The sequence below is a fragment of the Lutzomyia longipalpis genome, chromosome 1, assembly GCF_024334085.1.
Source record: "Lutzomyia longipalpis isolate SR_M1_2022 chromosome 1, ASM2433408v1".
Classification (NCBI taxonomy): domain Eukaryota; kingdom Metazoa; phylum Arthropoda; class Insecta; order Diptera; family Psychodidae; genus Lutzomyia; species Lutzomyia longipalpis.
The window spans coordinates 23,495,686-23,509,636 of record NC_074707.1 but is presented as its reverse complement, the minus strand read 5'-3'; the positions used below and the strand labels follow the sequence as shown (position 1 = coordinate 23,509,636).

Below are 13,951 nucleotides of genomic sequence, written 5' to 3'. Positions count from 1 at the left end.
AAGGGCACGTCTCTGCTCATCCGGAAGATTCATTTTTGTTCTTTTTCTGTAATTTTATGCGGGAAATTTAATTTTCTTCGTTTTAAAACTTTTAAAACGTTGCACGCTGTTTTTCCAGTGGCGCGCTTTTAGTTTTTTTAACCGCCAAACCGTTGAAAAGTTTGATCCTGTTGCAATTGAATGGTTTTAATTTTTGTGAGGTTAAGTGTTTCCATCAGAAGATAAACAATTGATTTTGGGAGTTTCCGTAAATTTGCTGGATTTCCTGCCATGTTTCCTCATCTTTCAGGCTGGAGGGTCAACATTGGACAACTTCAGGAAGCCTGCGCGAAGGAATTGCTGGGAATTTTGGAAAAATGTGAAGGAACAAAGGTAAAATCATCTCTCAATCCCTATCTATTTGATGGGCTACTTTTCACAATTTTCTGTGGCTTTTTTAGGCCATAATCTGGGATGAGAGCCTTGCAGGACCTGTTGGATTGAGTAAGTAAATAGCAAAGTTCTCTGCCACTGTACTTCTTCGAATGAAAATTAATTCCTTTCAGTTGCAAAATATACATTCCTGAAGGAACATAATGTGACAAAAATGTTCCCTCTCAGTGGGGATCCACTCCCGGACATTGATGTGAAGAGTATAATCTTCATAACTCGCCCCAATTTGAAGCTGATGAGCTACATTGCTGATAACATACACAGCGAAGAGAGAAAGCGCAAAAGTGAGTCATCAAAATGAAATTTTCTCATTTCTCGTAACTCGAGTTTTCAATTTTCTTTCGCAGCAACAATTAAAAAGGATTTTCATCTGTATTTCCTGCCCAAGAAGTCCCTCCTGTGTGAGAAGCACCTGAAGAATAAGGGCGTTTACGGAAGTTTGAGTCATGTTGGGGAATTTCGATGTGATTTCTTTCCCGTTGATAATGATTTGCTCTCAATGGAGATAAGGGATGCCTTCCGAGAGTTACACATTGAGGGAGATCCCACATGCCTGCATCAGAGTGCAGTGGCTCTTGTCACGCTGCAGCGTCTCTATGGGCGGATTCCGCGTGTCTGCGGAAAGGGAATCTATGCTGAGAAATTGTGGGAGCTTACAAAATCTCTCGGCAGAGATGACACCCAGATTGGGCAGGGAAATGAGAAGGGTAGCATCGATCATATGGTTATCCTCGATAGATCAGTCGACCTTATGAGTGTTCTGGCCACGCAACTCACGTACGAGGGGTTAATTGATGAAATCTTCGGCATCAGCAACACCACCCTCCATCTTCCGGCAGATCGCTTCAGGCGTACCGATGAACAACCTTTGCCGGCTCTCTCGACAACCGAAACAAAGCAGATAATCCTCAATTCCGGCGAAGAGCTCTACGGAGAGATTCGCGATAAGAATTTCAATGCTGTTGGGCAGATCCTCTCCAGGCATGCAAACAGCATCTCAACAGCACTTGAGGAGAGGCACGGAGACAAATCCGTGTCAGCAATGAAGAAATTCGTTGAGCGATTGCCCATTATGTTGGCGAAGAAGGCATCTTTGGCCACGCACACCACCATTGCGGAACTCATCAAGGAGGTAACGGACTCCCCAACCTTCCTCGATGAATTGGAATGCGAACAGGAGTTCCTCATGTGTGCCGATGTCGATCGTCCCAGTGCCTTCATTGAAGACCTCATAGCGAAGCAGGCACCCCTCCGGAATGTTCTTCGTCTCATTTGCATGCAAAGTCTCGCGGGTTCAGGGCTCAAATCCAAAGTCCTGGACTACTACAAGCGGGAATTGGTGCAAGTGTACGGCCTCGAGTGCCTCCTGACGTTGAGTAATCTCGAAAAAGCCGGTCTCCTGCGACCACAGACCGGCAATCGCAGCTACGCCATCCTCAGGAAGATGCTCAACCTCACCGTGGACGATGCTGTGGAAGTCTCCCCGAAGGATATAAGCTACGTGCACAGTTTCTATGCTCCGCTCTCGGTGCGCCTCATTGAGCATCTACTAAAGCCAAACGGATGGCAGGGGCTAAATGATGTGCTCTCATGCCTCCCTGGACCAACCTTTGATGACTTCCAGGCTTCTCCGTCATCCTTCGGCACCCGCAGGGGCTCCTTTACGAGCGAAATCAGTCAATCGGACATTCCACGAACTATTCTGGTCTTCTTCCTCGGTGGATGTACCTTCGCCGAGGTGGCTGCGCTGCGATTCTTGGCTCAACAGGAGGAGAATAATGTGGAATTTATTATTGCCACTACGAAGCTCATCAATAAGAACACCTTCCTGGATTGCTTCATCGAAAAGGCATCAACAGAATAGATCTCATTGACTCTTATCCACCTCCTGAAAGAAATATTTACTACATTTTTATAAAAAGTATAAAATTAATAATGTCGCTATGCTTGAAGCATGATTGATTTTGCTTTGAATATTATTTTATGTTGAAAAAAAAATACAAAAATAATTTTATCCACAACTTCGTAGTTTTATTCGCGATTTGGAATAAAATAAATTAAATTATTCTAATAAAAAAAACAACAAAAAAATTCAAATTTAGGAAATCGGGGAAGGAGTTTTTTAGTTTTTGTATAGGAAATCGCAAATGTGACGTCATTGTTTGAATTTTTGAGCAAATCTTTTTAACATTTTCCCAGCTAACTTAAATGGAAATTGGTGTCTCTTTTTGCTATTTTTTGATTCGTTTAAGAAATATTTATGTATAGATCTTTTCATTACGCGATATCCTGATTGTTTTAACTGAGAGATTGTTTCTTTTAGAAGGGTTTTCCCATTCAAAAACGATCAAACTCCTTTTAAAGAAAATTCAAGAAATATTTTATAGAATTTTTCTTTTATTTTTCATCATTTTTTTTAATATGGTTTCAAAATGAATATTTCCTATTTTTGTCCTTCCACGCCACATTCCACTCTCGCATCTCTATATAGTATTTTTTGGAGATAAAAACACGCATAAACAATTTGAATTAATTATTAAATAAATTACATTACTATTTTTTATGTAGTTTTTTATCTCTTTCCACAGAAAAATCTTCACTCACTGCTTGAGGTTTAATTGTGTAATAATTATTACAGAATATTTTTCTTTTTTTTTTTTTCATTTTATAGTTTTATCATTCTTTGCTTTTATTTCGTCTATTTGATTAGAGTTTTTCTTCTTTAAATAATGAAATGATTTGTGTTTCCACTATATACTTAATTTTCATGCGTGCATACGCCAACGCAAGTTTGATTTTGGATCAAAGTTTTGAGAGTCAACGCTACTTTTATCGCATTTATTTAGTTCAACTTTTCTTTCATTGTGGTGATAAGAAATCAATATTTTACTCATTCAATATTTACATGCCATGTGATAAAAAAAAAACAAGATATGTTTCATATTTACTTGAAAGAAAAAAAAACCCTTTTTCTTGAAAGAGAAAAATTGATAAATTAGGGTTTTGTTTAAGGTTTGACTGTAGTTTTGTTCCTTTTTTTAATTTTCTAAAAATGACTTTTGAAAACCTTTTAATTTGAAGTTTTTATTAGTTAAGCTTTTTGGATTATTTCTGCATTAAAGCTCATTTTAGACGCCATATAAAGCAAAACGCTTATCTAATTTAACGGAGAAAATTCCAATTAACTTTCTCTTTCTAAATCTTCATTTTTCCTGCCATATAGAAGACTGATCAAACTGTTTAAGGGCTTTTGAAAAAAATAAATCAATTTTGAGTAAGTGCTGTTCAATTGAAAAATAATTAAGTATTTCCAAAATCATAAAAACTCCTTTAATGTGATTCCTTGCAAAGACATTCCTCCCTTTCATTTTCCACCATCCCATATAGAAGACAATTTTCATGCATCCTTTTCTTTATATACTTTCTGTCTCCTTTTCAGAGTCTGCAATTTAATTTAAATTGACACATCGACAAAACAAAAAATATCATTAACTACATAATAATTTAGAGCAATAACTAATGTCTTCCTCATTTCTCACACACTTTCTTTCTCACATCTCTTTCCCACATTATTATCTCTTTATGCTTTCTTTTCTCATTTCTATATTATTTTTATCATCGCTCTTTCAGCAAAATTTAAAACAAGGACTTTTTTGTGTTTTTTTTAATTTTCTTTAACCTAAAAGAATTATTTACCGCTTTTCAAATTTCTTTTTTCTCAAGAAATTCTCCACATCCCTTTTCTCTCTCTTTTATATTCTCTTGCGCTCTAATAAATAAATTTTCATTTGTTTAAAAATCATGAAAGGAAGGAAAAGTTGGAGTGAAAAGGACGAAGAAATGGAAAAAAAATTACATAACGAATAAAAATATTTAACAAAATTAAAATTTTTACAGCACATTTTTTCATCTTCTAACATTTTCACGTATTTTTTCCATATTATAGAATTTCGCGAATTCGAAAAAATACACATTCTTTTCTTTTAAATAATATTTAAGATAAAAGATAACAATTGAATTACAAAAAAAACTAAAAAAAAAACAAAATGAAAATCGCGACGAATTTCTACATAGCATTTTTTTTCAATCTACTTGAACTCTTTTATTCTTCATTCTAAATTTTTATCTCCCTACGTCTTTCTTTTTTTCTAGCTTTTTATAATATTTTTTTTCTCTTTTTTTGTTATTAAGATTAGGTAATTAATTTAATATCCTATAATGTTTTAGGAGGTTTTCTAAAATAAGGTAATTTTCATTTTTTTTTATGTATTGTGTGTGTGATTTGTTAATTATCTTTGTTTTTTTTAATTCATTTTGCAATCTGCAAAAAAAGTTTGTTTTATGATGCTGTATAATTTTTATACATTTACTGAGAATTTTGCAAAGAAAAATTGAATTTATTTAGCTAAATTTTTAAATAATTCAAGCGCTAAGTTACTGTTCTGTACATGTTTTGTTTTTTAATTTATATTCTTTGTCTTTTGAAATTTCTTAAGCGATAAAAAAGCAATCTTTAGAGAATTTAGAGCACTCGAAATATATATTTTAAAATTGTATTTTTTTAGATCAAATAAAATGTCCAAGTACCTAGAACTCCTAAAGATTGCGATTTTACAATGAACTGCGGAATTTTGTGACTTTTAAATAATTTAATAATGAGAGCTTGTCTTAATGAGACTTAAGATTTAAGAAAATTTGCCTAAATACTTATTTTTTCTTTTCTTTATCCTTTGCAATGGATTTTACAATTAATCAAAAATCTTAATTTCTTGTTATTTTCTTTCAAATTGAAAAGAAGACCATTTTTATTATTTTTTTAATCTTTAGAAAAAGATAAAAAAAAACTCAATAAAAAAATATTTGAAAGAGAACAAACTGTCATAATCTTACAATTTTATACTTTTAAGGAAATAAAAGATTTTTTTAAGGAGAATCGGCATTACGGGTAAATATTGAAAAATCTTTTCTTATCTCACAATTCGTCAGTTGTAAGATTTTTGGTATTCTGGGAAAAATCTTATAAGATTCTGTAATTTTATTTGTTTCTTTAATCGGGTTTTTGAAAGAAAATTACTTTTCCATCGCTCTTAAAAGATCTTTCTGAACGTTTTCTTAAAGAAAAATTCTTTGTTTTTTTATAGAACGACAATAGAACGATTTAACAACTTTTAATTTGTTAAAATAGAAAAGAAAAGATTTTTATTAGAATCAACCCCCGTTGCCTTAAAATCAACATTTAACAAAGAAAAAAAAAGAATTTCCGATTAGGTAAATTTCCATAAAATCTTACCTCATTTGCACATTCAAAATGAAAACTTATCGCAATATTTCTTAGGCTCAAAATACCTGTTTGTGGGTTAAAAACGGTGATTCTTTTTTTTGAAATTTTTTCTGTTCTTATAATTCATTTTATGCTATCATTTTATTTTAAATTAAAAGCGACTTTTCTAATCTAACTTCTTTTCCTCTCTCTCTTTTTCGCATCATTCTCCCATCTCTGTCGAAACATAAGCGCAAATAACAACGAAATAGGAAGACTAGCTTTAAGAAAATAATTGTCACTGTTTTCTTCTTCTAATTTTCTCCCTTCATTTTGATAAAAAGACTTTTCCAGATTTTCTCGTTAATTTCTATCTTTGCCTTTTTTTTGCAACATGAAGCAACACTAATTTTTCTTTTAAAGATTTTCCTTTAATGATGAATGTAATAATTTAGTAGGATTTTTTCATGCTCTATCTTAACTCCTTTTTTAGTCCAAAGATAAATCTACTTTATTTTTCATTGATTTTTCAAAATAAAAATTAGGAGAGGATAGGCAATTTATCGCGATTTTTTCTTAAATCTTCTTTTTTTTCCAAATTCCGGCCTACGAATACAAAAATATGCTTTTTTTCTATCATGTTAATTGGTTATGATTATTATTCTGAAGGACTTATTTAATGTGTATGTTTTTTTTCTTCATTTTACTTGTTCTTGTTCTAAACTACTTACTTTTACATATTTCTCCCCTCTCTATCCCCTCATCCATTCCTGCAAATAATGTGTATTGGGATGGGACTACGTGGTTGATTTCTCTGCATAATTGTTTTCGCAACATATTACTTTTTACTGTGAGTATTTCATTCGTATTCGAATGTTTTATATTAATATGTTTACAAATTTTGCGAGAGAAATATACTTTTTTTTTTCAATATCTTTGTTTAATTGCTAAAGAACTTTTCACGAACTCTATTTTTTGTTTAAGATTAATGTTTTATAATTATTTGGATTTTTTTCTTCATTTTACTGAATGTGTGTAGGATTAGAATTTTCTCTAAGAAAAAACAAATAATCCTCATCTATGGAACGATGTATTATGAACAAAAACTCCATTTCCGCTGTAGATTAAATCTATTATGTATATTTTCTTCCTTAAAAATCTTTTTTATTCCGTTGGGGGGTAGGAAACTCAGAGAAAAATTTTTTTTATACTCTATATTCTCTCGTTTCTAAAAAAAAAACTATTGTAAATATATCTACATTGAACGCCTCTTCCATGAATCTGAATTGTGGTCGCTCTGCTAGAGAGAACCCGCGGGGAAACTTGTTGAACTATTGCTATGGGCTAAGCTTATCATGGATCCGGACAAGCTTCCCTCTTCATCCGGATATGTTTCCTTGGATGCCTCTGCCAGAGCGAGGGCACTAATTTTAGCAGAAAAAATACTCTCTTTTAGCTTTTTTCATCCTTTTAGGGAACATAAATTGAAAAATAAAAAAAAAACTTACCTGAAACCCATTCGAGCGGATTCTTCATTGAAGCTCTCCATGGCTTTCTCATGCTTCTCATGCAATTCCCGAATTCGTTCAGTGCGCTCCTGACTGAATTGCTGCAATTCAGCCTCCATCTAAAGTATAAAGTTATTAATTAATAAAACTGATGATTCACAATATTAATAAAAAATCCTGACCTTATTCTCAAGCAGAGCCCTCCTTACATTAACCCGATCTTCGAGTTCTTTCCTCTCGCGATCTCTCTGTGCCTGAGCTTGCATGCGATTCTTATTCTGATAGGCCATAAGGATTTCCAATTCGTACATTAGCTTATCCTTCAGCTGCTGACATTCAAGCTCCTGACTCTCATCCAGACGCAAACTCTGTTTCTGCAGCATATCTGCAATGCTCTGCTCATACTATCCAACACAAAAAAAAATGTTTATTAAAAATTTCCTTAGCTAGGAGCAAAATAAATTTATTTCCATTTACCTGATCACCAAGAAGAGTTAATTTGCGATGTTGCTCCTCTTTCAATTGTTTTATCACAGCTTTTTGTTCATCCTTCGGTGTTGTCTGCAATATTTGCGCCTTTAACGCTTTATATTGTCTCGTTTGTGTCTTGCACGTTTCACGAAACTGTTTACGTATTTGAAGTTCTTTTTGCTGTTTTTTTTTTTTGTTGTGAAAGAAATTACATAAAATTGCCATTAGAAGATAAATTAATGAACATGATGTGATATATGGACTTGAACATATTATATAGGTTGGTCAAGATAACATGTACCGCTTTTATAGGTTTAGTCAGAATAAAGATCAATTCGATCGATTCGGCAGAATAAAGATCCTAAATTACCTTTAAACTCTTCGGTTGCTGCTTTAATTCCAATGCATGCTTCCGCATGAGTTCCTTCTCCGCACGATCCATGTAGTCCTTTTGGTTTTGCAATTCCGTTGAATGTTGCTTCGTTATTTGCTCCTCGCGCAAATTGTGGACACTCTTTTGCTGTCGATACTCCAACTCTTGAGTTTTTTCGTGGTGTTTCAGCAGCATCCCGTGAGCCTGCTCAAGCTGCTGTTGTTTCTTACTCAATTCCTAAATTTAAAGAATTAAAAAAAAATATTTAAGAATTCATCCCTCACACAGAAATAAAAAAAAGAAACAATTTTTCTTTCATTGTGCATTACATCTCTCAAGAGTTGATTCTCCAAATCATGAAGAACTTGTGTCTTTCTCCTTCTAAACTTCCTCATTTCCAACTCAATGTAATTCTTTTGCACCCTGAGAAGTCGTTGTTCCTCTTGTGCCTCAGCCTGCTTCAAGTTCTCCTTTTGCGATTGCAATGTTGCATCGCGCAAACGCTTGGGCGTTGATTCATCCATTGACAATTCACGCTTCCACCGTTCTTTGTTCGCCTTGTACTCTTTTTTCCTATGTAAATCAAATGCCTTCCTATCGCTCTCATGCTTCATCGAGATCTCCTTGAAAAGCTTCTTCTCTGCCACATTGTTCTGCTTAATTCGCCTTTCAATCTCCTGCTGATGCTTTAGCTGCAAAGAAAGAAGGGTATTTTCTCTCAAAGAAAGTTCCCTCTAAAAGGAACCTAAAAACTCACAGCCAATCTCTCGAGTTCTCTTGTGAAATTATGAAGAAGTGCATCGTATTCCTTATCCAGAGCTGCCTTGTGAGCTTCCATCTCTACTTTACACTTCTCCTCAAGCTTCAAAAGTGCAGCTTGATGCTCTCGGCGCATTCTCTTGTATCCCGACATTTGTTCATGCATTTCCTCCTGCAAATAAAAATAAAACATTTTGCTTGATTCTCTTTTTCGTGGTTTTGCGGGGGTTTTGTCTCAAAATACAGCAACATGAAATTTATTACATGAATTTCCGGCAGTGTCAAATCAATTCACAGAGATCATTAAGCATGAATCACCGAGAACTTTTTGTGATGAAAGAATTCAAAATAACTAAAGCTTTTTTTTTAAGCGAAGGCAGAGATAATAATAAATCAAAATTTCAATTTGAAAATTTGGAACATTTCACATTGATCAACCAGAAAGATTTCAAATTGATTAATCTGTCTGATTTTGGATGATGGATAGCACCCGAAAGCATTGTTTAAAAAGACATGAATCAAATTTCACAAGATGAATTAATAACAAAAGGACATCAGAAGACACAAATAGGTATAAATATATTATCATGTTGCTCCATTTTCATCCAAAAATGATTAATGCTTCTATCGTATAAAATGTCAGATATTTTACTGTGCAGACTTGTGTATAATAAAATTTATCTGCACTTTGGAAAATTAAATGGAAATTCATGCACAAGAATTAAGAGATAGAAAACTTTAAAATAACTTTTCAACTGTTTTGAGACGAGAGAAACTGAGAGAAGAACTTTCTCGCAAGTCGCACAATCTGTCTGCAATGTTAATCTTCTCATGTTTTTTTTTTCATTTCATTTATTCATGTTCTCACAAATACCCAAATAAACTAAATTAATTTTCTTCAAACTTTTCTTGTCTACCCCCATTGGTTTGTCAACTAATTTTCTAATAAAAACCCCACAAGGGTTGGGGCAAGTATATCGCAATTTTCTTCTCATAAGAGACGCCTGAAAAGCGGCATTGTTTGGTATTTTGTTGACAGAATTAATTTCTTGGCAAAGAAAATCGATAAATTGCGTTTTGATAAGAGAAGCAATTGAAAATGTTGGTCTTTTGTAAACAAGAATCGCCCTTAGGGCAATATGCTAATTGTTGAGAATTTAGTCCTTGAAGCAATTTTCTTGACAAATCAATAAAATAAAATGCGAGGAAAAAGATTAAGAAATGAGGGTACGTGAGAGGGGGGAAAGAAAGAAATGTCCATGACTTACCTGCATGTGCTCCTTTTGCTGCTTCGTCACGATACTCGTGGTGCGAATGGTGGCAAAATTATTGGGTCCATGTTCGTGCATTGCATTCACCATGGCCTGTTGCTGCACTCCAGGATGCTCATGCTGATGAATACCACTAATTCTCGATGCACCCGGCATCATTTGCCCACCTGGCGGCCCAATGTGATTCACCGGCGACGGTGTGCTGTTGGCATGCATCAACGGTGGCATCCGATTGCGCGATGGATTGCGCGTGATTGCGCCCATATTCATACCATGTTGCCCACTACTTCCCTGCCCACCCATCCCCATGCCACCCATAGCGCCCGGCCCAAGGGAATGTATCCCCTGAATGGAGTTTGCCGATTGGGAGTGAAAGTGCAAATCTTGGCTTGTTACGGGTCCCACGGAGTGCATTGAGTGCTCCGATGTGATGCTGTTGCTCTTGCTACTATCGCCACCAGTTTGCTCATCTGGCGTATCCTCAGCATCACCCATTGTACTCTCCGTCTCGCATGAGTCAATCATGAGGATTTTCTTCATTTTGCGATAGTTCAGATTATCCAATTCCCGCACAGCGGCCTTTGTCCTCGCAATCAGCTCAATGAGAACATTCCCAGCACGTGAACGCGTCACGAGGGCGTGTGAGAGTAATTTGGACGACGTTGGACGATCGTAGGGTGACTTCCGGAGGCAAACTTCGACAAAATTGCAAAATGTCTCAGACCACTCCTCACCCTGGAGTGTTGGTGCATCATTCTGGGCAATGTGGTAGAGAGCCGACATGGCGTTCATGTTGAAGTACGGTGGCTTCCGCTCAGCTAGCTCTATGCATGTTATCCCAAGTGACCACACATCCACCTTCCCATCGTATTGACCCTCATCCATAGCCAAAATCACCTCTGGCGCCATCCAATAGGGCGTACCCACGAAACTATTGGCTGGACATTTGATGGCAGCACTCCCAAAGTCTGCCAATTTCACAATTCCCTGCTCAGTCAGCAGAATATTTCCTGCCTTGATGTCCCTGTGATGATGTCAATTTGCAAAAGAAGGGTTGGCTTTAGTTTATCACAAAAATTCCCAGAATAACCTCGATAAGATTTTTTTTTCTATAAAAATATTATGGGACTATATCGCCTAGTCGTGATTTAGTCACCTTTTGTGATATTTTTCTCACCACGCATCACGCACATCCCATGCGCAACAGCAATATTTCTTCTCAATTCTTATTTTTTTTGTTACGAAAGAATAATGAGAATAAAACTATTTTATTTATTTTCTTTAATGATTATGCTGCTTATGAGATTTATAAAATTGATTTAAAAATAAAAACTTTTGAAGTTTGAAGTTAATAATTTATTTTTTTTTAGAATTTTTAATCTATTGTGGGATTTACATTGCCGAAAATATTTTCTTTTATATCTGAATTCCAAACTCATGAGATTTAAAGCTTGCAATGAATGTTCTGAATATGAATCAAATAAGACGTAAACCAGATTTTTTTTCTTATTGGATAAGAATGTTTTTTTTTCCTTGTAAAATAGAGAAGGATCCCATATCCTCTATTAAAAAATTAAATGAAAATTCAGTAACATAAAAGAATTCTTTTTTTAATACTTTTGTGTGAACCGTGCGATTCTTTCCCCAATGAGTTTATGGGCGATAAGAATTTAAATTAGTAGGTGAACCAAATTGGCTTCTGAGACAATGAAATACTTTGAGTGAGAGAAATTTTACCTGTGAATCCGTCCCAGGTGGTGCAGGTAGGCTAAACCACGGAGAACTCCTTCGCAAATTGCAGAAATCTCTTCCTCACGTAGTGGCCTTTTGTGTACCTCAATTATATCCGAAGCAGACCCCACACAGTACTCCATCACGAGCCATGCTGTGTTCTCCCTCAGGTAGCATCCTTTGTACTCAATCGTATTGGCATGATTGAGTTGCCGAAGAAATCTGGAGCCACAGAGAGAAAAAAAAGCGAAAGAATGGAATGTTAATTGAGACTTATTAAACTTTGGGATGTGCTGCAATCTCACCGGATTTCCTTGAGAATATCCTGCCACTTCTCCATGCTTTGCTTCCCGAGGTAGGACATCTTCTTGATGGCCACAATCTCACGCGTGAGATTGCACCTGGCATAGTAGACAGCCCCAAAGGATCCATGACCAATTTCACGGAGATCATCGAAAATCTTCTCCGGATCGTGCTTATTGAAGAGATCCGCAATTTCTGGGTCCTTCAGTGAGCCAGGGCGTGCCGATGGCATCTTGCAGCCCCTTCTTGCTCACTCCCACCAGGTGACAAAGTGGTTTGGAGCCCTCCTACAGAATATGCTTTGACTGCTGGGAGTAATGCACCCGTTGTTTAGGGGGGAATTTATTGCACACACTCTCGAGCACTTCCTGACCAAATAAGAGTCACTGTGAGAAAATTTATGATACTGGCAGTGTGGTTGCCCTCTCTTGCCTCCACCGCACCTATATAGCTAAATTCACAGTGAACTTATCGATTTTTATCCACACACCACACACAAAAAAAAACTTTCTTCTCTCGTCTCTCTGGGCACTGATAAATAATCAAAAAACTGTTCCACACGGGGTGGTTGATTTCTTCTTTTCCTTCTTCGTCCTCGCCCACGGATTGACGAAAAAGAAATTCACGCACACACAGCACGGCGTAGTGTCCTTCACTGAAAACACACAACGGTGATCTCTTGAGACATCCTTCGGGGGATGGAGGATGGGTCTCCTGCAAGAGAGATTTCTCATGTTTAGTGGTCCATCTCATTGCAAAGTCATTCCTGGTGGCATAATTCATAGCTCTCTTGAGGTGGCAACTCATCTTCTGGCCAGACTCTCTCAACGCGCAAAACAATTGGCCTTTCTCATCAGCTTTTATAGACAATTTCTCATGGCACGGAGCGAGAATATCTTGGCATAATTTTCACATAGTGCAGAAAAATATGCTCACAGACAATAAAGAAAATAAACAATTGAAGGGAATTTTCATGCAATGCTGGCGAGAGGAGAGATGCCAAGAGAAAAAAAAGAAGTGGAGGAAGAGAATGGTGGAAGAATGAATTAGAGGTGGAGACGATTGAGAAAGGACAAGGGAAATTGCCCCAAAAAACCCACCTCAGCGTAGTTTTAGGCACCTCAAAATGCCCGTGGGCACTTTCAGCACCTAAACTACCTTTCTGACGAAACACCTGTGATGACGGTGGTCAGGAAAAAGCATCCAATGCGACAAAAGTGAATTGAATTCGCGTCACACCCACCCGCTCCACCTTTTTTCACCCCAACGACACATTCGGAATGCCAGGCAAATAGCAAGAGGACCCATTTGAGGTGTCAGGATGGCTGCTGCTGCACCCCAACACCCCAGGGAGATGGGAAAATTGTGTGAAAATTGGTGAATTATTTAATACGGACCTTCCATCCAAAATCAAAATGGTGGCGTTCAATTTTTTTCAATTGAGCAGACGGCCACGGATTTCGAGCGAAAACACCTGCACGCCCAGTCCCAGGATGGTCAGTGCACTGCAATGTGATCCTTTTGCCATTATACACAGCACTCTTGCACTTTTCACGGTGTCCCGTGTCCACAGAAAGGGCGTAATTTCAATATTTTCGCCAATTATTTGTTATCTGGACACACACATAAACTAAGGGGTGATTCACTCAGCCCCGATCCACGAATCTGAGCCCTGAATCCAGTCTGATTCATTTGGAATCCATTGTGCCTTCTGTCATTTTCAAGTACTGTCAGTTGGTACACTGTCATACGACTAACTAGATTTCAGTTAGTTTTGTAGAAAAATTTACAATCTCCGCAACAAATTCCAATAAGAGATTGCATTCTATTTTGCAAAAAAACT

The 13,951-nt window shown here is 36.4% G+C and overlaps 2 protein-coding genes across 2 annotated transcripts; one reads left to right on the top strand and one right to left on the bottom strand.

Annotated features, from left to right (window-relative positions):
• Positions 1-193: 193 nt before the first annotated feature.
• Positions 194-2,453, top strand: LOC129797302 (vacuolar protein sorting-associated protein 33A). Its single transcript, XM_055839717.1, has 4 exons — positions 194-372; positions 441-483; positions 546-716; positions 780-2,453. The coding sequence occupies exons 1-4, from the start codon at positions 271-273 to the stop codon at positions 2,294-2,296; spliced, it is 1,833 nt and encodes a 610-aa protein (XP_055695692.1). The 5' UTR covers positions 194-270; the 3' UTR covers positions 2,297-2,453.
• A 356-nt stretch (positions 2,454-2,809) lies between these two features.
• Positions 2,810-13,781, bottom strand: LOC129797300 (serine/threonine-protein kinase Tao). Its single transcript, XM_055839715.1, has 11 exons — positions 13,506-13,781; positions 12,111-12,822; positions 11,812-12,027; positions 10,072-11,098; positions 8,802-8,975; positions 8,374-8,736; positions 8,042-8,281; positions 7,678-7,851; positions 7,383-7,604; positions 7,201-7,319; positions 2,810-7,116 (listed from the first exon to the last, which is right to left on the bottom strand). Exons 2-11 carry the CDS (start codon positions 12,338-12,340, stop codon positions 6,993-6,995), a joined length of 2,889 nt encoding a protein of 962 aa, XP_055695690.1. The 5' UTR covers positions 12,341-12,822; positions 13,506-13,781; the 3' UTR covers positions 2,810-6,992.
• Positions 13,782-13,951: the final 170 nt, after the last annotated feature.